The 23,360-nt window shown below is 61.0% G+C and overlaps 1 protein-coding gene across 1 annotated transcript; it reads left to right on the top strand.

The window, feature by feature from the left end:
- The first annotated feature begins 2,112 nt into the window (after window positions 1-2,112).
- Window positions 2,113-18,508, top strand: LOC136790777 (maestro heat-like repeat-containing protein family member 2B). Its single transcript, XM_066996557.1, has 40 exons — window positions 2,113-2,172; window positions 2,459-2,804; window positions 2,995-3,128; window positions 3,550-3,672; window positions 4,173-4,341; window positions 4,663-4,761; window positions 5,107-5,261; window positions 5,568-5,711; window positions 6,001-6,093; window positions 6,385-6,454; window positions 6,564-6,677; window positions 6,939-7,012; window positions 7,236-7,355; window positions 7,623-7,715; window positions 7,898-8,051; window positions 8,254-8,294; window positions 8,554-8,692; window positions 9,385-9,437; window positions 9,561-9,671; window positions 9,939-10,058; window positions 10,239-10,346; window positions 10,767-10,922; window positions 11,121-11,243; window positions 11,516-11,595; window positions 12,071-12,170; window positions 12,264-12,359; window positions 12,725-12,829; window positions 12,960-13,083; window positions 13,604-13,725; window positions 13,989-14,141; window positions 14,754-14,908; window positions 15,162-15,303; window positions 15,509-15,705; window positions 16,144-16,281; window positions 16,456-16,567; window positions 16,699-16,845; window positions 17,154-17,336; window positions 17,715-17,870; window positions 17,975-18,097; window positions 18,269-18,508. Exons 2-40 carry the CDS (start codon window positions 2,780-2,782, stop codon window positions 18,329-18,331), a joined length of 4,614 nt encoding a protein of 1,537 aa, XP_066852658.1. The 5' UTR covers window positions 2,113-2,172; window positions 2,459-2,779; the 3' UTR covers window positions 18,332-18,508.
- Window positions 18,509-23,360: the final 4,852 nt, after the last annotated feature.

Below are 23,360 nucleotides of genomic sequence, written 5' to 3'. Positions count from 1 at the left end.
TACGCCAGTCCAAGCCATGAGCAGCCAGTTTCTTGAGGAGAATACTGTGGGAAATGGTGTCAAAAGCCTTACTGAAGTCAAGGTAGACCACTTCCACAGCCTTTCCCTCGTCCACTAAGCGCGTCACTTCTTCATAGAAGGAGATCAGATTCGTCAAGCAGGACCTGCCTTTCATAAACCCATGCTGACTGGGCCTGATCGCCTCGTTGCCCTGCAAGTGCCGCGTGATAACACTCAAGATAATCTGCTCCATGAGCTTCCCTGGCACCGAAGTCAGACTGACAGGCCTATAGTTTCCCAGGTCCACCCTCCGGCCCCTCTTCTAAATAGGTATCACATTTGCTAGCCGCCAGTCGACTGGGACCTCCCCTGATAGCCAGGACTGCTGATAAGTGATGGAAAGCAGCTTGATCAGAACTTCCACCACTTAGTTCTCTCAGCACCCTCGGGTGGATCCTCTCTGGCCCCGTTGACTTCCATACATCTAAGTGCTGTAGCAGGTCGCCAACCATTTCCTCGTGGATTATGAGGGCCACATTCTGCTCCCCATCCCCTTCCACCGGCTCAGGGGGCTGGGTACCCAAGAGAACAACTGGCCTTGCCGCTAAAGACTGAGGCAAAGAAGGCATTAAGCACCTCAGCCTTCTCCTCGTCTCTTGTCACTAGGTTTCCCCCCGCATCCAGTAGAGGATGGAGATTCTCCTTAGTCCTCCTTTTTGTGTTCATGTATTTATAAAAACAGTAGCCAGATTGAGATCCAGATGAGCTTTGGCCTTTCTAATTTTGCCCATGCACAGCCTCGCAACAGCCTTATCATCCTCATGAGTGGCCCACCCTCTTTTCCAAAGGCCATAAACCCTCTTTTTCTTCCTGAGCTCTCTGTTCAGCTAGGCCGGTCTTCTTCCATGCTGGCTCGTCTTTGGGCACGTGGGGACGGTCTGCTCCTGAGCCTTTAAGATTTCCTTCTTGAAGAGTGCCCAGCCTTCCTGGACTCCTCTGCCCTTCAGGACTGCCTCCCAAGGGACTCTGCCAACCAGTGTCCTGAACAGCTCAAAGTCTGCCCTCCGACAGTCCAAGATAGCAGTTTTACTGATCCCACTCCTGACATCGCCAAGGATAGAGAACTCTACCGTTTCGTGGTCACTCTGCCCAAGACAGCTCCCAACCACCACATCTCCCACCAGTCCTTCTCTGTTTGTGAACAGAAGGTCTAGTGGTGCACCTCCCACCACCCCTGGTAATCTAGTGAAGCAAGTCCAGGAGATGCCAATTGCCTCCTTTTCTTATATATATATATATATATTTTTTTTTTTTTTCCCTCAGACACATCTGCAAACCAAGCCCATGGAGTCTCCAACAGCAGAAATTGCTTTTTTGTGCTTGTACTGCAGGGGGCCATCGATGTGCCCCGTGGAGGGCAGGTCTGGGCAGTGTCCCCCTGCCCCTGCTGGGACGGTGCTTGGGACAGGGGTGGGACCAGCGCCCCTGGCTCTGGAAGGCCGAGTGCCTGGGGCAGGTCTGCAGCAGCCGTTCTGGGCAGCTCGGTCCCACGCTGGGCAGCGCAGTAGCCTGGGAGGAGGCCCTAAATGGGCTGCAAGTGTTGGGTCTGTCAGGAGAAAATGTGTGCGGCTGTGCACGCTGGGGCACGGTGCTCGAGTAGTGCGGGGATCACAGTCGGGCAGCGGCGATCGGCCCCAATCAGTCTTTCCTTCCCCGGCTTGAGTCGGTGGCTCTGGCCAATGTCCCTGGGATCCAGCCCGGGTCTGCAGCCTGGCAAGAGCTTTGGTGCAGGCAATTTTAGGCCCTTTCAAGCCCGGGACTTCTGGGGTTTTTGGCTCCCAGGGAAGGAGAGCACTGAACTCTTCTCCGGTGCTGGCTTAAGTGACAGCGAGGCATTTTGCTTCCTCTTGCTTTCCAGAAAAAACAGAGGGCTCCCTGGACTCTGAAGAGTGGCAGTGCTATCTGCTTAAGGTACAGCATCCCTGGGGGTGAGGCTGTGGGCAGTTGTGCCCCGACAGCTCCTGGGGCACGTGAACGTGAAAGGCCCGGGCAAAGGGCGAGACAACATTTGCCTCCTGTCGTGTTCCCCCCCAGTTCCTGACGGAGTCGGTGGAGGAGATGCTGGTGGACCAGCCATGGGTCGTGTGCCTGGTGTCATCCCGGGTGACAGAGGTGAGGCGTTGCGCGGGGTCTGGTGCGGCTGTGGTGTGCGTGTGAGTGCCACGAGGTGTCAGGGAGCCCTCCGAGAAGGCAGGGGGGCAGCAGGGGAGCTGTGAGGCTTCCTGGGCTGCTCGGGCATGAAGAGAACAACCCAGGTGAGCAGGAAGCCCTGGGCAGGAGCTTTGGGGTTCTCCCTGGGAGCTGGGGTTAGGGGTTCCCCATGCCACAGGCGTGCTGGGTTTCTTCCTTCCCACGTGGCTTCAGTGGCTTTAACCCACTCGTCCTCTCCCTCCTCCAGGGACCTGGGGCCCCTGGAGAGTGGAACCAGATGGGACCGGGGCTGGGCAGAGAAGCGCACGGAAGGCCGTTGCTGAAAACCACGCAAGGACCGGAGCGAACTGGAGCGATGGAGAGTGGGGATATGCTGTGGGTTTGGGCCATGGGGGTGCTGCCACCTCCGGCCCTGCCCTGTGATGTGTCCCCGTATCCATGGCAGCCCTCAGGGAGGTCACAATGGCTGGGTGCCTCATAGCTGCTGCGGTGAGCGCAGGTGGCCCATTGCTTCTCGGCGGCCACAGGAGGAGGACCTGGAGAGAGATTCTGGGGTGATCCTGCTGTGATGGGGAGGCTGAGAAGATTTTTTGGTGAGGGGCAGGGGGAGGCCGGGGGCTGCATCCCTATGAGTTCCCAGCACGACCAGAGATGGGGACCCCAGCCTGTGCTGTTGGTGCTGGGGAGGATTCCTCTCCAGGCTGGGAGGATGCCTGCCCCAACCTGGTGCGAATCCCCACAGCCAGCCAAGCTGACGCAAACTGTTTGGTTGTTTCCTTCCAGCTTCCTTTGCTTGTGTAGGGGTCAGGACTGGACCTACACGTCATGAGGACGGTGGCAGAGAGACAGGGTCTGAGACTGTTGCCATCTCTGCCACCGTCGTGAATTCCTTGTTAAAGAAGCTGCAAGACAGAGAGGTGAGCTGCGGACATCCCGCTGTGCCGTGGGGGGTTGAGGGCTCCCCTCCACCCTGGGTGCCACCGAGGGGTCTTGCCTGATGGCCCCTCTGTCCTGCTGCTGGTGCCCGGTCCCCAAAGGCTGATCCTGCGGTCACGCTGGGCTGACGCTGCTGCGCTGCCTCCTTTCCCGCAGCAGCTCAGCCTGGAGCTGCCCAAGCATCCATCCTTGTCCTGGCCCTGTACCATGGTCCCAGGCTGCTGCCTGGTGCTTGGTCGGTTCCCAGGGCTGCTGCTCCCTCGGCTCCTTTGTGTAGCTGGACACAAGCTGGGACAGGACGCGGTGGTGCTGCTTGTGGGCTCTCACTCTAGAGTGAGGGGCAGCAGCTCGCAGCTGCCCGGGAATAAGGGCAAAGCAAGTGGTGTCGTGGTCTCTCCCTAGGGTGACCGAGCGGAGACTTACCGCCGCCTCCAGCATGTCTTGCAAGGAGATGATACCCGTCTGCAGAGCGGCGTTGTGAACCGAGTGCTCGCAGAGGTGTCTGGAGACATGAAGGCAGCCCAGGTGAGCTTGTTCTCTAGAAGGGCGAACGGAGCAGCCTGCCTCTCCCCAGCTGTGGGTGTGACATGGAGTGGCGCACAGATGGTTCACTGGGATTCAGGCCTGGGGACTTCCCCAGTGCCCCTGTGGCTGCTCCCTCTCCCAGGGAGCGCATCCCGCTAGGGGAAAGGCCGTATCCAGCCCTGCTCCAGACTGTGCAGAGCGTGGTGAGCTCCTCCACGCCAGGCGACGTGTGCGCCACCTCCCAGGGCCGGAGTTGGGCCGTGCAGTCCCCCAGTTCCTGCCTCGCGCGACTCCTGCTTAACGCAGAGGCTCTGGGGACGCGTCCCAGCTCGGGCACAGCTGTCCCGGGGGTGTTCTGTGGGGGAGACGCGGTCGTCTCGCCAGTGGCTCTGACAGCAAAACGATGAGCTGAAGCCCCGTGGTCCTCACTGGCCAGCAGGGCCTGACCTGGTGCCTCAGCCTTTCTCCTGGGCAGCATTTCACCTGTGGCTCTTTTTCAGGGTGCAATGAACAATGTGACAGCAGCTGCTGGTGACGTCCTGGTGGCTCTGGCTCGTTCCCACTTCGGATTTGTGATGTCCGAGCTCCAGGGCCACCTGAAGACCATGAGGGGAGGAGCATGCCAGGAGTTTGTGCTCACCACCTTGAGCAAACTGGCCAGCAGCTATGGTATGGCCCCTTTGGCCTCGTGCTCTGGGTTATGGTCCATGACGGCCAGGAGCAGGGACCCTGCCCCTCCCTGAACGCTGTTTTGGGCCGGAGGGCTGTGGGGTTGTGGCACCTCCTCGCCTGGAGCTGGGATTTCCGCCCCACCACCCCAATGCCAGTGCTGCAAGGGTGGAAGCTGCTGGGGACTGAACCCGCAGCGACCTCCCCTGTCCCTCTGACACGTCCCCCAGCCCGGCAGCCCCAGCCCTCCTGCCCGCGGTGCTGCTCTGGCTCTGGCTGACCGTGGCTCCCTCTGTCCCTCTGCCTGTCCTCTCTCTGCAGCCCTGCGGTGCATCCCCTTCGTCGAAATGACGCTCCTTGCTCTGCACGCCATGCTGAGACAAGTGGAGAGCAGCCGGATCCTGCGCACCATCTGCAGTGGTGAGTAGAGGGGAAGGGGCCGGGCAGGCCCTCGGTGCCTCGCTCGGATCGCGGCGTGGTCCTGCGCTGGGGGGCAAACTTTGGGAAGGGCAGGGCGGGGGCTGCAATGGTAAGTGCTGGAGGGGAAGAGGCCTGCGAGGAAGAGGAGGAGGAGGAGGAGGAGGAGGTGCGGTGTGCAGAAGGGGAGAAGGGGCACCGTATTTTAGTTCAGATGCCGGGAGCGCAGCACTTGGCAGTCCCAAGCCGACGCCTGGTGAGCCAGGGACTGCTCCACGCAGGCGTGGGTGAGGGAGCCAGGCACGCTGCCTGTTGCAGACTTTGACGAGCTCCTTCCTTCTGGTGCAGTGCTGGAGCAGTGGTCGAGGGCGATCAACGCTTACTTCAACGCCTGGGAGCAGTGCCCCTTCCCTCGCATCGGGGAGAAGCAGCTCTGCGAGCAGGTGTACTCCCTGTTCTGCCACGCTGTGGTAAACTGGCTGGGCCGCCATAAGAAGGAGGAGGTGAGCGCTGCTGGGGCAGCAGCGGGGCTGTGCCTGGCTGGGGCTGCCCGTGCCCCCTGGGTGGGAGCAGAGGGGTGAGGGGAGGGAGCGGGCGGGCTGACGCCGTGCCCGGGGCTGGGGGCTCCCAGCTGGCAAGTGCTTGGGCCCCAGGGCCCTTTGGCAGGGGAATGCTTGCTGTCCTCTGGAGAGAGCCCTTCTGTGGGGCAGAAGGGAAAGGGAAAGCCCTCTCTGTGCAAAGGCAGGCATGTGCTGGGGGACGCCGAGTGCTAGACAGCCCTCAGAGCATCTCGTCTCTTCCCTCTGCAGGACAAGCAGGCCATCTTCGGAGCAGTGACTGCTATGATGGCTGTCGTCCTCCATGATGCGCAGCACCAGGACCGGGTGTGGAAGCAGGTCGTCTGGCTCCTGCAGCAGTACCAGGAGGTCCAAGATACTTCCCGGGTGACAGAGGTGAGGCGTTGCGCGGGGTCTGGTGCGGCTGTGGTGTGCGTGTGAGTGCCACGAGGTGTCGGGGAGCCCTCCGAGAAGGCAGGGGGGCAGCAGGGGAGCTGTGAGGCTTCCTGGGCTGCTCGGGCAGGAAGAGAACAACCCAGGTGAGCAGGAAGCCCTGGGCAGGAGCTTTGGGGTTCTCCCTGGGAGCTGGGGTTAGGGGTTCCCCATGCCACAGGCGTGCTGGGTTTCTTCCTTCCCACGTGGCTTCAGTGGCTTTAACCCACTCGTCCTCTCCCTTCTCTTGTAGAGCCTCCATTATTTCCTGAAGACCTTGGAGGAACTTCACGCTGTCGCCCCCAAGGACAAGCTCCGTGCCATCGCTGCTGCTGTGCACCACGAGGTAAAGGGAGCCCGTGCCTGTGCTGCTGGCCCAGGTCCTGCAGGCCGGATTGCCACAGAGGGGCAGGGCAGGGCAGGGCGTCCTTCCACCAGGACCTTCCTGGAGGTGCCTCGAGGCTGTGAGCACCCTGATCCTGGCTGTTTTGTGCAGGCCCGAGGGGCAGCTCAGTTCCTTCAGCACTTCCCTCTCAGCCACCTGGCAGGAGGACTCTGGAGTGCCGGGACCCAAAAGGCAGCCTCTGATCGCTGCTCTGCCTGCGATCTTTCTCTAAAATGGACCTTTCTCCCACAGCTTGGGGACGAGACCAGGCAGCACAGTGCAGGCCATAAAGAAGAACTGAGGCAGTGCATTGTGCTTCAAGGTAAGGGAGGGAATGGGACGATGCCTGTCGTGTTCTCCCAACTTCCTTGTGAACCTCAGCCATGGGGTTTTGCTGACTATTCATGCAAAATGTGGTTTCTGGCCCGCAGCTCGAATCTACCCGGAGGAGACGGTCACGTTCCTGCTGTCCCAGCTGAGCAGCGAGAACCAGGGCTCCCGCGGGACAGCGCTGACTCTGCTGGGAGCTGTGGCCCGCTCTGACGGTCAGTACCACAGGCCAGGGCCGCCAGCCAGGGCTGGGGCAGTCAGGGGGCTGAAGCTATCTGCTGTCAGAGCTTTCAGGCCCTGTAACGCAGTAGTAGCGGCAGAAACAAAGTCCTTCTGGGACGCCAGTGCTTCCCCTGCAGTCAGAGCCCAGCCCTGCTGTGCTGTCCCGCTTGTCTGTGAAAAGCCTGGGAGCTTCGAGGGATCCCTTCTGCCATCTGAGCCCTGCCTGAACGCATACCTCTCTGTGTCTCTTGCAGAACCTGCAGTGAGAGAGAAGCTGCCCCTAATTGTAGAGGCCGTGCAGCCCTTGTTCACTGAGTCCGGCACCCAGGTGAGCTCATTTAGGAAGGAACAGCGAGACCAGTGGGGCAGAGAAAGCCCCCAGAGCGGGCAGGTTGTTGTGCTGTACAAAGCCTAGCCCCGACCCCTGGCAGCGAAGGCTTCTCCTGTGCACTCGTTGCCTCTCCACGGGCTGCGAGGGCTGCCCCCAGGCAAAGGTGGCTTCCCTTTGGCTGCTGGCGGGGCAGACCGTAACCACCCTGTCTCCTTGGCAGTTGAGGAGAGCGCTCCTGGGTTTCATCAAGGATCTGCTCAGCGTCAGCATCCCGAGCTGCTTGGCATGGGATGTGGTGGCGCACATCTTTGTCGAGTTCAGGCGGGCCTCGGACAGACTGGTAAGGACAGAGCGGGACACCCGCGGCTCGGTCCCGTGCCCAGGCTGTGCCGAGAGCTCCCTCAGTGGCACTCGCAGCATCGCCTGGGCCCCGCAGAACCTCGTGTGCCCGACAGCCCTGTGCAGCGCTCGCTGCTCCCAAGCTGCCCAGCACTTCCTTGGGGCTGGGACGTGGCCCCTGAGTGGGGCCTGGCTGTCCTCATCCTCCACAGAGCCTCCTGAGGTGGGAGCTGAGAGTAATGGGGGGTTTCCCAACGCTGTCTTGCAGGCGGTAGAAGACGTCCAAGAGGAAAGAGACCTTCAGGCCCAGTGCATAGGTATCCTGGAGTCTCTGGATCTCTCTGTGGAAGGGATGACCGAAGTAAGTGGTCCTGCTCCCTGCTGCTGCAGCCACTTTTCACCTTCAGGGTGTTTTTGCCAGCCCTCGCCTGCCCCCCCGGAGCTCGACCCTAATGGGCTCCAAGGGATGCGCAAGCCATCCTTTTCACCTCTGAGCCGAGATGGGAATGCTGATGTGCCAAACTTCCTCCTCCTCCTCTGCAGCTCTTGTGGCCACGGCTCCTGCAGTACGTGGTGCCGGCCCAGTACTGCGGCATGCTGGTCCCGCTGTTGCGTTGTCTCCAAGCCCTGATCGAGAGGCAGAAGCAAACGGAAGGGCAAGAGGACACCGAGAAGCCTGCTGACGTCCAGGAGCAAGGTGGGACCAGAAGGTGCCCCAGCAACCTGTGCCGGGCTCGGCCAGGGGCCTGCCTGGTGCATGCCTCCCTGCACCCTGGCAGCCCCCAGGCCAGCTCTGCAGCTGCACGGGTACTCTCAGCCCCGCGTCGGGGCGTCGAAGGTGCGAGGGGCTGGGTGCAGAGGTGCTCAGGGGCTCACCCTGCCTTTTTTCCTCCTTGCAGCCAAGAAGCCCACGCCACAGGCCCTACTGGTTCGGCTGTTGGTGAGTAGCGGGGCCCCGGGGCAAGAGCTTTTCTGGCCAGGGGCAGGGGGAGATGCTGGGGCAGGGATGCTTTTGCTGGCAGCCCCGAGGAGGAGGCAGTGCGTCCCAGCGTGCCCAAGCCCACGAGCTGGGGATCCCGCTCCCTCCCTGGGGCTGGAAGCACGTGGGGGGAGGCGCCGAGGCAGAGTCGAGCTCCCTCGTGGGAGAAGCCGCGTCCCTGGTGGAAGGAGTGACCCCGTCTCTCTCTGTCCTCCTCTAGGTGGTGGCGGCTTGTGATCAGTGCAGAGAATGCGCGGTTGCTGCCCTACAGCTGCTGCAGGCCCTGCAGAGCAGGATCCACAGCTCCCTGAGGGGACTGTGGCCCATCCGCATCCCCCGCATGCTGCAGTACCTTGAAGGTAAGGTGCCAGTGTGGAGGGCCGGGCTCAGGAGAGCTGGAGGGGGCAGGAAAACAGCCTCCCAGCATGGCGTAGGGGAACCGCTGCCGTCCCCCTTCCAGGCAGCCAGCGTGGAGGCTGGGGGCAGCGATCTGCTGGGATCAGCTCGTCCCAGGGGTGGACGGGGCCATCGATGTCCCCGTGGAGGGCAGGTCTGGGCAGTGTCCCCCTGCCCCTGCTGGGACGGTGCTTGGGACAGGGGTGGGACCAGCGCCCCTGGCTCTGGAAGGCCGAGTGCCTGGGGCAGGTCTGCAGCAGCCGTTCTGGGCAGCTCGGTCCCACGCTGGGCAGCGCAGTAGCCTGGGAGGAGGCCCTAAATGGGCTGCAAGTGTTGGGTCTGTCAGGAGAAAATGTGTGCGGCTGTGCACGCTGGGGCACGGTGCTCGAGTAGTGCGGGGATCACAGTCGGGCAGCGGCGATCGGCCCCAGTCAGTCTTTCCTTCCCCGGCTTGAGTCGGTGGCTCTGGCCAATGTCCCTGGGATCCAGCCCGGGTCTGCAGCCTGGCAAGAGCTTTGGTGCAGGCAATTTTAGGCCCTTTCAAGCCCGGGACTTCTGGGGTTTTTGGCTCCCAGGGAAGGAGAGCACTGAACTCTTTCTTCTCCGGTGCTGGCTTAAGTGACAGCGAGGCATTTTGCTTCCTCTTGCTTTCCAGAAAAAACAGAGGGCTTCCTGGACTCTGAAGAGTGGCAGTGCTATCTGCTTAAGGTACAGCATCCCTGGGGGTGAGGCTGTGGGCAGTTGTGCCCCGACAGCTCCTGGGGCACGTGAACGTGAAAGGCCCGGGCAAAGGGCGAGACAACATTTGCCTCCTGTCGTGTTCCCCCCCAGTTCCTGACGGAGTCGGTGGAGGAGATGCTGGTGGACCAGCCATGGGTCGTGTGCCTGAGCCGGGAGCTGAGCCAGCAGCTGAGCAACCCCTCCAGCAGCGCCGAGGACAAGGTTTGCGCCCTGCCTGCACCCTCCTGGCAGCACAGCCCCGGGGCACCCAGCTCCGGGGCTGGGGCTGAAGGAGCGCGTTCCCCGTGCGGGCTGTCGTCACCGCTCCCCCTGCCCTCGCCCCAAAGATGCTTCCCTCCGTGCTGCCCAGGGTCGGCTACAGCCGGGCGCCGCGGCTGCTCCCTGGGCTGTTGGGGCCTGTCGCGGCCAGGCCCTGTCCTGACAAGCCGCGCCGTTACCACGTCTCGGTCTCGGTCTCTTCTCTTTCAGAACTTCCTGTACCAGGCTCTCGGCACGGTGCTGGCCTCTTGTCGGCAGCTCACCCACGTCCAAGGGCAGCTGCTGAAATACTTAAAAGAAACAGATGCCACCAGCCCATGTGACAGACAGGTGAGGTTTCCTCTCCTGCCCCTGCTCTGCCCGGTGTCCCCTCGTCCCAGCCCTGCTCCGGACCTTTTTCATTTCCTTGTAGCTGCTGTTTCCCTCGGGCAATGTCCTGCCTTGCCGTCGTAGCTGGCCAGGACTGGCCAGCGTGTGCCAGAGCTCACTCCCATTTCTCCATCACTGCAGGGAATAGCTTCAGTGGTCTCCTATGCTGCTGAGCGCCACTTCTACCTGGCCCTGGATGCAATGCGTGAGTTCACCCAGTGGCTCATCGCATTTGACAGACGTCGAAAGGTAATGGGTGCAGGGTTTTAGTGTTCGGCCTTCTCTTGCCCTGTTCTCACTTCCTGAACAGTGGCGGCCGAGTCGTGGCAGCCACATTGCATTTACCCCTCCCGTAAGAGCTACCTAAGACGCACTGCCCCCTCCAGAAAGCTGAGGGCCAGGAGCCGGAGCCCTGTGAGCTCTTGCTGGCTCTGCCCCTCACCTGGGGGCCATGGGCAAGCATTTCATGGCCAGTACGCCCCTGCCGGGCACAGGCTGCTCACCTCAGGGCAGGAATGGGACAAACTCCTTCGGATGGTTTTCCACGGCCCTGCACAGCTGAGCCACACAGCCCCTTACAGCCCCGCTCCCCAGCCCCACAAATTCGTCGAGTCCTGGGGCACAGCAGGGCCAGCGGACTGACATCTCGGGGCATCTTACTCAACACAGGCGCAGAAGGGACACCAGAGAGCTCAGGCCGCTTGGGCTGCAGCCATGCTTACCTATGGCAAGGTTGCACTGCACGCGCCCAAGTCAGAACTGCTGGCCTGCGTGGAGGAAGACATCCTGGCCAACATCCTGGAGCTCTTCCATGCCTGCAGAAAGGTAGGAGCGTGGGGCACAGAGGGGCAGGGAGGGCTGGGGGCCCCCACGTGCCGAGGTGGACGGTCTCTTTCTGAACGTCCCCTGAGTGGTTTGTCCTGAATGTCCAGGACCAACCCCAGCCCCTAAGAACCCCTCGCCCGTGTTCCTCTCCCAGCTCTTCAAGCAGTTCAACTGGTGTTTTTCTCTCTCGGGTCTCAGGAACTGCAGCACAAGCTCGCCCTGCTGAACGGCATCAAGGAGGTCACCTGTGCCATCCAGGCTGCGGACACCAAGCACAGCTTCAGGCTCTGCAAGAAGCCGGAGGTGCTAGAGATCCTGCTGGTGAGTGCCTGGAGCCGGGGCTGCCCGCAGGGGAGGTGCGATGGTCTCCCCCGGCCACCCACCAGCTCCTGAGCTCCCGAAGCCTTGTCCCCAGCTTCTGGGCCCTGGGGAGCTGGCACTCGGTGGCTGGGGAGCACGGTGGCTCTGTGGTGGCCGTGGGGATGAAGGGGCTGGTGCGGGCGCAGGCCTGTCAGCAGAGCCGGCTCCTGGGGCGGGTGGGCAGGCTCTCCGTGCCACTGCCCGCCCTGAGTGCGTCTCTCTGGGACTTGCAGGACTTGATGGAGGAGGATGCCTGCGACACCCCTGTGTCCCAAGTGCATCTCAAGATGCTTCAGCTCCTGGAGCAGCTGAGGTGAGGTCTGTGCCCCAGGCTGTGGGGGCTCGCTGTGCGTCCCAGCCCAGCCGGCTGGTGCAGCCCCAGTGGTCTCGAGTACGGGGCAGGGAGCTGCGCGGCTCTGGGCCGGGACGGCGTGCCCCGTCCTGGGTGACTTCCGAAGGCCGGGGGGCTGTTGGGGCTGGGGGGCCGCATCCACAGAGACGGGGCTGGGCTGTCATGGTCAGCGAGCCATGAGCGCTGTGCCGGCAGAAAGGCCCTGGCTCTCCAGGGGACGGGAAGGGCAAGGAACGGGCACCTGGGGGGGGTCTCCTTGCCCCTGGGGGTGAGTGCTTGGCCGCTGCCAGGGAGCTGCCAGGAACTGCCGGAGCTGGAGCTCACCAGCACGGGCTGGGGGGGCCGGGTCTGGGGCTCAAACCCAGTCGGCGTTTGGGCCACTCTGGAGATTGCTGGTAAACCCCCTCACTGTTCTCTCCTTCTTTTCTCCATCCAGCACGCTGAAGCCTTGCATGGACTGGGAGAACAGGTGCTCCCAGGTGGCTGTGTGCTGCTGGAGAGTCCTGTCGTGCCCTCCTGAGGAGACAGAGCTGCAGGTACCTGCCAGCCCTTCCCTGCACACCTCAGCGCTCCCTGTGCCCTGGCAGCTGCCGCGGTGCTCAGCCTCACTCCTCCTTTCCCGTTTTCAGTCTCTGCAGGCATCGTGTGAGGAAGCTCTGGGCCAGCTTGTGTCAGCCCTTCTCAAAGCAGAAGGGACCTCCAGCGCCTTCGCGGACGTGGTCTCCGTGAGTATCCATGAGGCAGTGGGGCAGAGTTGGGGCCTTAGGGGATGCCCAGAGGAGGATCCGTTCCCTGCCGCAGTGCCAGGGCAGGCAAAGGAACGGGCCCTGCGGGAGGCAAAGCCAAGAGCCAGGCTCCCAAGTGCCAGGCTGGCACAGGGAGATGCCGGTGGGGAAACGGCTCCTGGGTGAGGGCAGGGGTGCGTGGAGCGAGCGGGGCAGGGGGGTGGCAGTGCCGGTGCTCGGCGGGGCTGGGGCCACGCGGAGCCGCAGGGCAGGCCCTGCGGGAAGGGGCCAGAAGAGGAGGGAGGCAGAGAGGGGTGCTGGGGAGAGAAGGACACCCGTCACGAGACGCATGTGCTCCACCCCAGATCTTGCTGCGCCACCTCACGTCAACGAAAGCATGGGAGCGAGAGAGGGCCCTGCAGGTCTGCGCCCAGCTGCTGGGCACTTACGAAGAGCTCTTCAAGTGTTCGGTGAGTAGGGAGCCCCGCGTGCCCCGTCCCCTCTCCCTGCTGGCCACGACCCTGACGCCTGGCCATGGCCTGGGGAGGCGAGCAGGCACTGGGCTGCCTGCGAGCTTCCTCCTGCCTCTCGCCCCCGCAGAGGGAACGCACCTGCTCGCAGTTCGGCTCCTTGGTCGGCGTGCTGGGGCCTCTGCTGAGCGACTCCCAGGCCACGTCCCGGCAGAGGGCAGGGGCCTGCCTCAGCTGCCTCCTCCGGATCCAAGGTGAGGAAAGCGGGTTCTTCCTGGCCCCCATCAGCCCCATCTTCTCTTCCTTCCCTGCCCAGCGAGGGCTTTTGTTTACGTCCCTTCCCAGCCAGTCAAGAAACACTGTCGCGACGAATGAGGGGAGTGGACGGGGCGCTCTGTGGCCCTGCACAATCACCGTTCCCACTAAGAAATCGGTTGGAAGCGAGCTCCTGCCCCCTCCTCAGTGAGCAGCGTCTGCGCTGAGGAATTTGCGGGGAGGTTTGCTCCCTCCCGGAGACGCTGGTGCCCGGTGCAGGACCTGGGGACGCAGCAGCTGGGAGCAGAGGCCTGCGGCTGCTGGGACCCCACAGCCCCAAAACAGCTCCAGGGGAAGGAGGGCTCTGTGCGGCCCGGGATGTGTCAGCCACGGAGCCGGGCTGGTGGCATCCTGCCACGGGAGGGTTGGGAGGGCCCTGGCCTTTGCTCCCCAGCCTCCTCTATCCACGTCTGGCGCCAGAGATTCAGTTCCCCTAACCAGGACTCCCTTCTCTCACAGCATGTGGCATGACGAAGACCAGGAGAGCGGTGCTCCAAGTGCCTGACTGCAAGGAGCTGTGTGAGAGGCTGAAGAGCACGGAGGACGGGTCTCTGTGTGAGGACCCTGCCAAAATAGCGAAGGTAACTGGCTCCAGAGAGTGAGGTGGGGGCCCCAGTGCATTTGTCAGGAGGTGCGTTTCGCACGCAGGGAAACAAGACGAGAGGAGATGGTTCTAAACCCCTCCGCTGCAGGAAGTACAAAAAAGCAGCGTATGCACAGAGGAGTGTGCCCTGAGTGCCCTCTCAGTGACCAGCGAGCTGCTGAGCTCAGAGGCCCCTGGAGTTTCCTTTCTGTTCTAAAGAGCCGGAGCAGAGCTGTGACAGTGTCTCTCCTGTCTCTCCAGGGGGTTTGCCAGTACTTCCCCCAGGGACAGGCCAGGAGCTTCATGGACGCCATCATGAAGACCTTCGAATGCGCTAACGAGGAGCGTGCACAGGCAGCTGGCGACTGGATGATCGGATTCCTGGAAGCGTGCGGAAAGGAAATACGTCCAGAGGTAAGGGAGACCCTTGTAACCCTCGGCCTTGACTTCTCGCTGTTGGCTGTTGTGCTGCACCTCGTGTGGGCTGAAGAAATGCAGCCCGAGCGCGGAGCTGAGGGGACCGCTGCTGCCTGACACGTTCTGCTCTGTGCGGTCCTCTGACGAGGACTCAGGCACTGCACTCTCAAGTCTCCCGTCGGCGCAGGTCCTTGCCCCGGGCGAGGCAGTTACCGCTGGGACACACCAACCTTCCCGTTCCTCCCCACTGCCTGCAAGGTGTCGGAGCCTGCTGGGTTGCGATCTCCCATCGCTGCAGCCGTGCGCCGGCGATTATCCAGGCTGTTGGGCATAAAACGTGCCCAGGCCTTCGGTGTGCTCAAATCGCTCAGCTGCTGCCACCGCCGGCCCCAGGCACACGCAGCGACGGAGGGGGGTGTGCGCGTGTGCACGTTGGTGTGCGTCAGCGCCGAGAGCACACGCGCCCCCAGCCGTGAGGCAGGGCTCAGGGACGAGGGCTTGTCAGCGTGCCAAGGCGGCAGGCATTGCTCAGGCGCCGAGTGACCGTGCTGGGGTCCTGCACAGGCAAAGGATACGCTGAGGTGTGCCATCTCGCCCCTTGCCTTGCAGGTGCCTGAAGTCGCGAACATCCTGTGGAAGGCCATGTACACCATGCAGCAGGGCACCCTCAGGGACCTGCTCTTCAAGGCAGCCCGTCTCCTGGCCGGCTTCCACCCCCAGCCTGTGGTGGACAGCCTCCTCCAGACAGAACTGCCCTCAGAGAGGTATGTGCGCTCCCCCCTTGCCCCGCTGTGGCCAAACAGCAACCCCAGGCTTGCCTGCGGAAGGCAGATCCAGGGAAGCAGCAGGTCCCATTCCTCCTCCAGAAGCCTGGGCTCTGCGAGATCGTGCGCTCGTGCCTCTGGGGAAGCAGGCATCGTATGCCCCGCTGCTGGCAAGGAGAGCGTTTGGCCTCTGGGGAGGGCACCAGGGCTGCCAGAGGACGGGGCTCACGGGTGAACGTCTGGTTGCTTGCAGAGACATGGTGCAGCTCTGGAGGAGCCTGGGCAGCAGCGACCTCGGGCCTCAGGTCCTGAGGCACTTAGCAGAGAGGCTGGACAAGGCACCTAAAAGCAGACCTTTGTGCAACGATGCTGATCAAGAGCCGCATCGTCTCAAGGTATGTTCGTCGGCAGAAGCATTTCTGCAGCTTCCCACCTGCTTTCTAACTTAGCTCATCAGGGTGAGGGAGTTGGGGGTCATCCGAGGCTGTCCCAGGTGTGAGACCTGCCGGCAGGAAGAGTCCCCCAGGGGGACAGGGGCACCAGCGGGCTGGTGGGAAAGGCGGTGTTTAACAGGTTCTTGTGGGTCACATTTCCCTGCAGCTCCTCTGTGCGATCTCTGAGGTGGTGTCTGCTCTGCTGACCGCGGAGGCAGTCCGGGACCTGCTTCCTCACCTCCTTCCAGTCCTCCTGCAGTGGGTCAGCAACGAACTGGGGGTAGAGTTGCTGTTTCCCCCTCTGAGTCCTCCAAGAGGACTCCTCCTCTTCAAGGACACGGGACAAGAGGAGCTGTTGTGCGGGTAAGGAGCAGCAGGGGCGGGGAACGGGGGGCTTCAGTTCCCCAGCCAGGCACGTTTGTTCGTGGTGCTGAGGGAGCCAAAGGGCTGCCCTGTTTCCCAAGCCTGCCCTGTCTCCCAGGTGTGGAAACGGGTCGCCGGGGCTCGTTTGACTTCTGTCCTCTGCTGGAGAAGGATCTGTTCCCAGACGGGACGGGACCGACGGCTGCTCTCGGCCTGTCTCCTCTGCGTCCCCGATTACAGCGTGTCCTTCCTCTCCCTGGACCGATCCGGGAGAGACCGGGCGTCAAACCCTGCGCAGGGCTGGCAGCTCTCGGGACAGGGGAGATCCCAGGCGTGGGGCAGCTCGGGGCGCTGGGACCGGGGCGTTTCGGCAGAGCCAAGACAAAACTTCCCCTCCGGTGCCACGATGTGAGATTTCTGTGGGTTTTCTTTCGCCAGACTCTACTGTGATGCTCTGGAGCAAGTGCTGAGAAGATGCCTGGACGAGAGGTGGCAGCAGGTGCTCTTCAGGCACGGAGTGTGGCCATCCCTGGACTTGCCTCAGTGGCACTGCAACAGCGTGCAGCTGCTGACCAGGTGAGAGCCCAGCGGGTGGCTGTGCCCCGGGAAGCAGCCGCAGGACCCTTCCCGTGTGCCTGGGGAGCTCTCCTGGGAGGCAGGGCAGCGCCTGCGTCGCAGCAGGGGACGTTTCGGGCCGTGGCCCGTGGCCTTCCCACCTGACCACGTCACCTGCTTGTGCTCTGTGTGCAGTGTGCTGCTCCGTGCCCGGCTCGTCTCACGTGCGCTCATACAGACCTTCCTGCCGTGGCTGCACTCCCCCTTGCCAAACCTGCAGGTCACGGCGCTGGCTTTCTTCGCTGAGGTGAGGCGGCGCGTGGGGCGGGGCGGGCTCAGAGGGCTTTTCGGAAGAAACTGCTGCTTGGGGTGTCTCTTTATGGAAGAGACCAGCCGAGGTCCCATGCCAGCACTAACAGACCTTTGGCTGTCTTGTAGCTGATGAAGGACCCGCCAGCTGAGGGGAAGGATCTCCTGAAGCCCCTGGTACGGCTCTTCCTGGAGAAGCTGCAGCATCCGAGCTGTGCTGTGCAGCACATGGCAGCGAGAGGCCTGGGCAGTGCTGTCAGTGGCTTGCCCAAGAAGGTGAGGCGCACTTTCCTCTGCTCTGGCTGCAGCCCCCCAGCAGAGAGCCGGGCAGAGGCTGAGTGAGAGCCAAGCAGAGCCGCGGGGCAGTTCGGGAGCCTGGGGCAGAGCAGCACGGGGAGATGGGGGCTTCCCAACGGCCAGGCTGCTCTCCAAGCTCAGCACGGTGGCAGCGGGGAACCGTGCGAGTGCAGTTCGTCACGGGGTTGTGCCGCAGCCGCACCCCCTTGCCAAACAGACGTGGGGAGAAAGGGTGGGCATTGCAGGCAGGAGCCGCGAGCAGCTTGTGCGCATCTTTGGCGTTGCAGGTTCAAAAGCACAAGAGGAGCATCGTGGCAGCACTGGAGCGTGAAATGAGGAACGTGGACCATCCAGAGGTGGCTGCGGAGAGCATGTTGGCCCTGGCAGAAATACTTGCAAAGCAGACGGCGAAGGGCTTGGGCGGGGCCTTCAGACGCATCGCCCGCTCCACCAGGAAGTTCCTTGATGCCGTGAGTGAACCTACTTTTCTCCCACTTGTCCGAGGGGCGTGGGGTGGGCAGGGGCCTGCCCGTGCTGCGTGGAGGTGCTCCTCCAGGCAACCAGCTGCCGTGGCCCCTCTCTCTCTCTCTCCTGCGGGTGGGACGCACCGAGCGCCCCGGCACTCAGGTGCCATTTCTTAGGGGTGGGACGAGGAAGGGACCTTCCACATGGCAGGGACGGGGCCGGGATGAGGTGACCTCGTTCTGGAGCTGCTTTCCAAAGCGCCACTGCCAACAGCGCTGTGCTCGCTCGCCCTCAGTTGTCAGTCCCTGATGCTTCGTTGTTGCAGAGAGGCTGGGAGACGATGCCTTCGTGACCCAGCTCACAGATGGCTTTCTGGGTTGCAGGAGCAAGAGGACCTTCGTTTTGCGGCCTTCAGTCTCTACACGGCCCTGGCTGCTGGCGCCAAGGACAATCTCACCACGTTCTTCAGCGGAGAAGTGGAGCAGATATTGGGAAGCCTCTTCCTGCACCTCCAGGACCCCAGCTGTGCAGTATCCAGCGTAAGAACCCCCTGAGCTTATTTGCCAACCCACAGAAAGGCTCCCTGAGGAGCTGCCTCCCTGGCAAGGGAGAAGGAACGACCGAGCACAATGCTCTTTTCCAGGTTTGCAGGACAGCCCTCTATGTCTGCGCTCCTTTCGTCGAGCCAAAGGGGCTGCAGGTAGTCGTCAAGAATGCCATCGGGCGCAGTGGAGCACAGCTGCAGAGCGAGGTCTGCTCTTACCTGGTGAGTGAGCCCTGTCCCGGGGCGACGCTGGGGCCACGGGGCCCGGCACCGAGCGGGGAGCATGGCGTGACGCGTCCGTCCGTCCCGCCGCATGCTCCCCGGGAGTCTGAGGGCTCGGCAGCGAGGCCTCTCCGGCCCAAGCAGAATTCACACCTCCCTGCTCTCCCCCAGGAGACACATGCTCCCGAGCTGCTGAAGACACTGAAGCGCCAGCAGAAGCCACCACTGGAGTAGCGGTCCACAGATGCCACTCTCCACGTCCTTGGTGAGAGCCGGGACGGAGCTCTCTGCTCCGCTCCCACCGGGGCGGCCCAGGGGCCGCCAAGCGCTGCCCCAGCCGCCTTCCCTACGGTGCCCAGGAGGGCACGGCCAGGGGCCGTATCTTGACACTGCCTCTTCTTCCCCACGCTACAGAAGCCAGCCCGGAGCACAAAGAAGGCAGCCCAAAGCATGCTGAAGACAGCCCAGAGCATGCAGAAGATCTCTCGGGGCACACAGAAGACGTCCCCGAGCTTGCAGAGGCCTGAGCACCCACAGAATAAAAATCCAGAGAGCACAGCGGCTGTGGACTGGGTCCTTCCCAGGGTGGCATTGGTGGGAGCTGGGGCCAGGCAGCGCTGCCTGCAAACCTCTCAGCACTGGTGGGATGGGGAGGGTCAGGGCCAAAGCACCAGTGCTCCGATCCCCCCATCCATGTCCAAATGTAGTCCCAAAGCTGGGAAAAAACAAGAAAACCTTGAAGAAAATTGGGAGGCCTGCAGCTTGTGTAGTCTTTTAGCTGAAGGAAAGAGACAGGTAGCCTTGAGCTAGCAGAAGCAAGGAAGATAAGGGATAAAAGGTTAAAAAGAAGAAGGAGAAAACCAGCTCCAGACTGGTTTTCCAACTATAGTTACCTTTTGCTCAATAAGGGTCATTAACATATTAAAAATCACGCCCATCAAAATGCTAATGTATGCTGATGTGGGATTTGGTGTCCTCCCCTCCACCACTGTTCCTTTGTAATGAGCAAACTCAGTAGAGATAAGTTAGGTGAGCTATGACAGCCAATCAAAAGTAACCAAAGAGAGAGTTTTCACAAGTTTGCTGTGTATAAATTACGGTGATTCGAGTCAGAGGTGTGCTTGCTTTGAGAAAGATCGCCAAGCACCCGACTCTGCAGAGTTATATAATTAATTATTTAATTAAACGACCTTCATGTGGATTCTGACTCTGTGTGCTTGTTGGCGCGGGCACGAACCTACGGACTACACAAACACGGCCTGGGGCAGAAAGAAAGCAAAACGGGGGGGCTGCTGATGGCGGCTGGGATCACAGCTGGGGAAACTGGGCTGGGGCACGAAAACAGAGGTGAAATGTTGCACGTTGGGGCTCAACGCCAGTCTTTGTGCACTAGCTTTGGGGCCCTATGTGAAGATGGAGTCATCATCTGTCTTTGGGGGGCTCAAAATGAGCCGTGTTTGGCTGGTTTTCAGGCTCAGCAATGCAGGCAGTCCTGTGGTTTCCAGCCTTTATAGGAGGCTCGTTGGGCAGCTGTGGGCGGCTTGAAAAGGGAGACCACCTGCTGTGTTTTGTGGGCCCAGCCAGGCTCATCTGTCCAGCCTGGGGGCTCAGAAATGGAGAGTAAGCAGCACGTTTTGGGATCTCGGAATCGAGCCCAGTGCCAGTGTACTCAGGCTCAGAAACTGAACCCACCGGCTGCTTTGGGGCCAAGCCCTCAGCCAGGCCAGACTGTATTAGTTACTATGTATACAGTGCACAACTATAGGGCGTCTGGCATTAACATTTCAGTTAGAACAGCGATCGAGTTGCCCAGGCTTTTGGGACAAGCACCAGCTGTAATTACCTGCAGACAGGTAATTACACGCACAACACAGCCGGTCAGCGTTCACACAACATGTGAGCACAGCACGAAGATGAAGACCGACCGTCGTGACAGAGACGCATTTACAGCCCTGCCTACGCCCGGGCTGGCTCCAACGCGACTGGAGGGGGCCGGGAACCGGGAACAGGGGCCGGGAACCGGGAACAGGGGCCGGGAATTGGGGCTGGGAACCGGGAACAGGGGCCGGGAACCGGGAACAGGGGCCGGGAATTGGGGCCGGGAACCGGGAACAGGGGCCGGGAACCAGGAACAGGGGCCGGGAATTGGGGCCGGGAACCGGGAACAGGGGCCGGGAACCGGGCACAGGGGCCGGGAATTGGGGCCGGGAACCGGGCACAGGGGCCGGGCCTCGCCGCGCGGCTGCCGTTACCACAGCGCCGCCTGGCGGGCGTGAGGCAGCCCCTCAGCGCCCTTGCTGAGGAGACCGTTCCATGGCTGTTAGGTGGCCGTTACAGTCGTTATGTGGTCGTTAGGGCTGTTAGATGGCCGTTTCTGCCTCAGCTTTGCCATTCTTCACCAGAAGAAACGAGTCTGACACCCAAAGTTGAGGTTCCCCGTGGTCTGAGTGCTGCCAGCCCAGTGATAGATAGCACAGGTGGCTCAGCAGTTAGTTCCGTTGGCTTGTCAAAGCAAGCAAAATTTAATCACACAGTCACAGAATCATCTAGGTTGGAAGAGACCTCCAAGATCACCTAGTCCAACCTCTGACCTAACACGAACCAGTCCTCCACTAAACCATATCACTAAGCTCCACAATTAAACGTCTTTTAAAGACCTCCAGGGATGGTGACTCAACCACTTCCCTGGGCAGCCCATTCCAATGCCTACCAACCCTTTCAGTAAAGAAGTTTTTCCTACTATCCAACCCAAACCACCCCTGGCGCAACTTTAGCCCATTCCCCCTCGTCCTGTCACTGGGCCTTTTGGAGAACAGAGCAATCCCCACCTCGCTACAGCCTCCTTTAAGGTATCTGTAGAGAGCGATAAGGTCGCCCTTGAACCTCCTCTTCTCCAGGCTAAACAACTCCGGCTCCCTCAGCCGCTCCTCGTAAGACTTGTTCTCCACACCCCTCACCAGCTTCATTGCCCTTCTCTGGACACGCTCGAGCACCTCGATGTCCGTCTTGTAGTGAGGGGCCCAAACCTGAACACAGCACTCCAGGTGTGGCCTCACCAAGCCGAGTACAGGGGGACAATCACTTCCCTAGTCCTGCTGGCCGCGCCGTTTCTGATACAAGCCAGGATGCTGTTGGCCTTCTTGGCCACCTGAGCACACTGCTGGCTTATATCCAACCAACTATCAACCAATACTGCCAGGTCCTTCCCTGCCAGGCAGTTCCAGCCTCTCATCTCCCAGCCTGTAGCACTGCTTGGGGTTGTTGTGCCCCAAATGCAGGACCCAGCACTTGGCCTTGTTGAACTTCATACGGTTGGCCTCAGCCCATCGGTTCAGCCTATTCAGATCCTCCTGCAGAGCCTTCCTACCCTCGAGCAGATCAACACATGCACCCAACTTGGTGTCGCCTGCAAACTTACTGAGGGTGCACTCAATCCCCTCATCCAGATCATTGATAAAGATATTGAAGGGAACTGGCCCTAGTACTCAGCCCTGGGGGACTCCACTAGTGACTGGCGTCCAACTGGATTTAACTGCATTCAGCACGACTCTTTGGGTCCAGCAATCCAGCCAGTTTTTAACCCAACAAAGCGTACGCCAGTCCAAGCCATGAGCAGCCAGTTTCTTGAGGAGAATACTGTGGGAAATGGTGTCAAAAGCCTTACTGAAGTCAAGGTAGACCACTTCCACAGCCTTTCCCTCGTCCACTAAGCGCGTCACTTCTTCATAGAAGGAGATCAGGTTCGTCAAGCAGGACCTGCCTTTCATAAACCCATGCTGACTGGGCCTGATCGCCTCGTTGCCCTGCAAGTGCCGCGTGATAACACTCAAGATAATCTGCTCCATGAGCTTCCCTGGCACCGAAGTCAGACTGACAGGCCTATAGTTTCCCAGGTCCACCCTCCGGCCCCTCTTCTAAATAGGTATCACATTTGCTAGCCGCCAGTCGACTGGGACCTCCCCTGATAGCCAGGACTGCTGATAAGTGATGGAAAGCAGCTTGGTCAGAACTTCCACCACTTAGTTCTCTCAGCACCCTCGGGTGGATCCTCTCTGGCCCCGTTGACTTCCATACATCTAAGTGCTGTAGCAGGTCGCCAACCATTTCCTCGTGGATTATGAGGGCCACATTCTGCTCCCCATCCCCTTCCACCGGCTCAGGGGGCTGGGTACCCAAGAGAACAACTGGCCTTGCCGCTAAAGACTGAGGCAAAGAAGGCATTAAGCACCTCAGCCTTCTCCTCGTCTCTTGTCACTAGGTTTCCCCCCGCATCCAGTAGAGGATGGAGATTCTCCTTAGTCCTCCTTTTTGTGTTCATGTATTTATAAAAACAGTAGCCAGATTGAGATCCAGATGAGCTTTGGCCTTTCTAATTTTGCCCATGCACAGCCTCGCAACAGCCTTATCATCCTCCTGAGTGGCCCACCCTCTTTTCCAAAGGCCATAAACCCTCTTTTTCTTCCTGAGCTCTCTGTTCAGCTAGGCCGGTCTTCTTCCATGCTGGCTCGTCTTTGGGCACGTGGGGACGGTCTGCTCCTGAGCCTTTAAGATTTCCTTCTTGAAGAGTGCCCAGCCTTCCTGGACTCCTCTGCCCTTCAGGACTGCCTCCCAAGGGACTCTGCCAACCAGTGTCCTGAACAGCTCAAAGTCTGCCCTCCGACAGTCCAAGATAGCAGTTTTACTGATCCCACTCCTGACATCGCCAAGGATAGAGAACTCTACCGTTTCGTGGTCACTCTGCCCAAGACAGCTCCCAACCACCACATCTCCCACCAGTCCTTCTCTGTTTGTGAACAGAAGGTCTAGTGGTGCACCTCCCACCACCCCTGGTAATCTAGTGAAGCAAGTCCAGGAGATGCCAATTGCCTCCTTTTCTTATATATATATATATATATATTTTTTTTTTTTCCCTCAGACACATCTGCAAACCAAGCCCATGGAGTCTCCAACAGCAGAAATTGCTTTTTTGTGCTTGTACTGCAGGGGGCCATCGATGTGCCCCGTGGAGGGCAGGTCTGGGCAGTGTCCCCCTGCCCCTGCTGGGACGGTGCTTGGGGCAGGGGTGGGACCAGCGCCCCTGGCTCTGGAAGGCCGAGTGCCTGGGGCAGGTCTGCAGCAGCCGTTCTGGGCAGCTCGGTCCCACGCTGGGCAGCGCAGTAGCCTGGGAGGAGGCCCTAAATGGGCTGCAAGTGTTGGGTCTGTCAGGAGAAAATGTGTGCGGCTGTGCACGCTGGGGCACGGTGCTCGAGTAGTGCGGGGATCA

The sequence above is a fragment of the Anser cygnoides genome, chromosome 4 (genome assembly GCF_040182565.1).
Source record: "Anser cygnoides isolate HZ-2024a breed goose chromosome 4, Taihu_goose_T2T_genome, whole genome shotgun sequence".
Lineage (NCBI taxonomy): Eukaryota > Metazoa > Chordata > Aves > Anseriformes > Anatidae > Anser > Anser cygnoides.
Note: the sequence above shows the minus strand (reverse complement) of the source record. Positions and strands in the feature narration are given on the sequence as shown.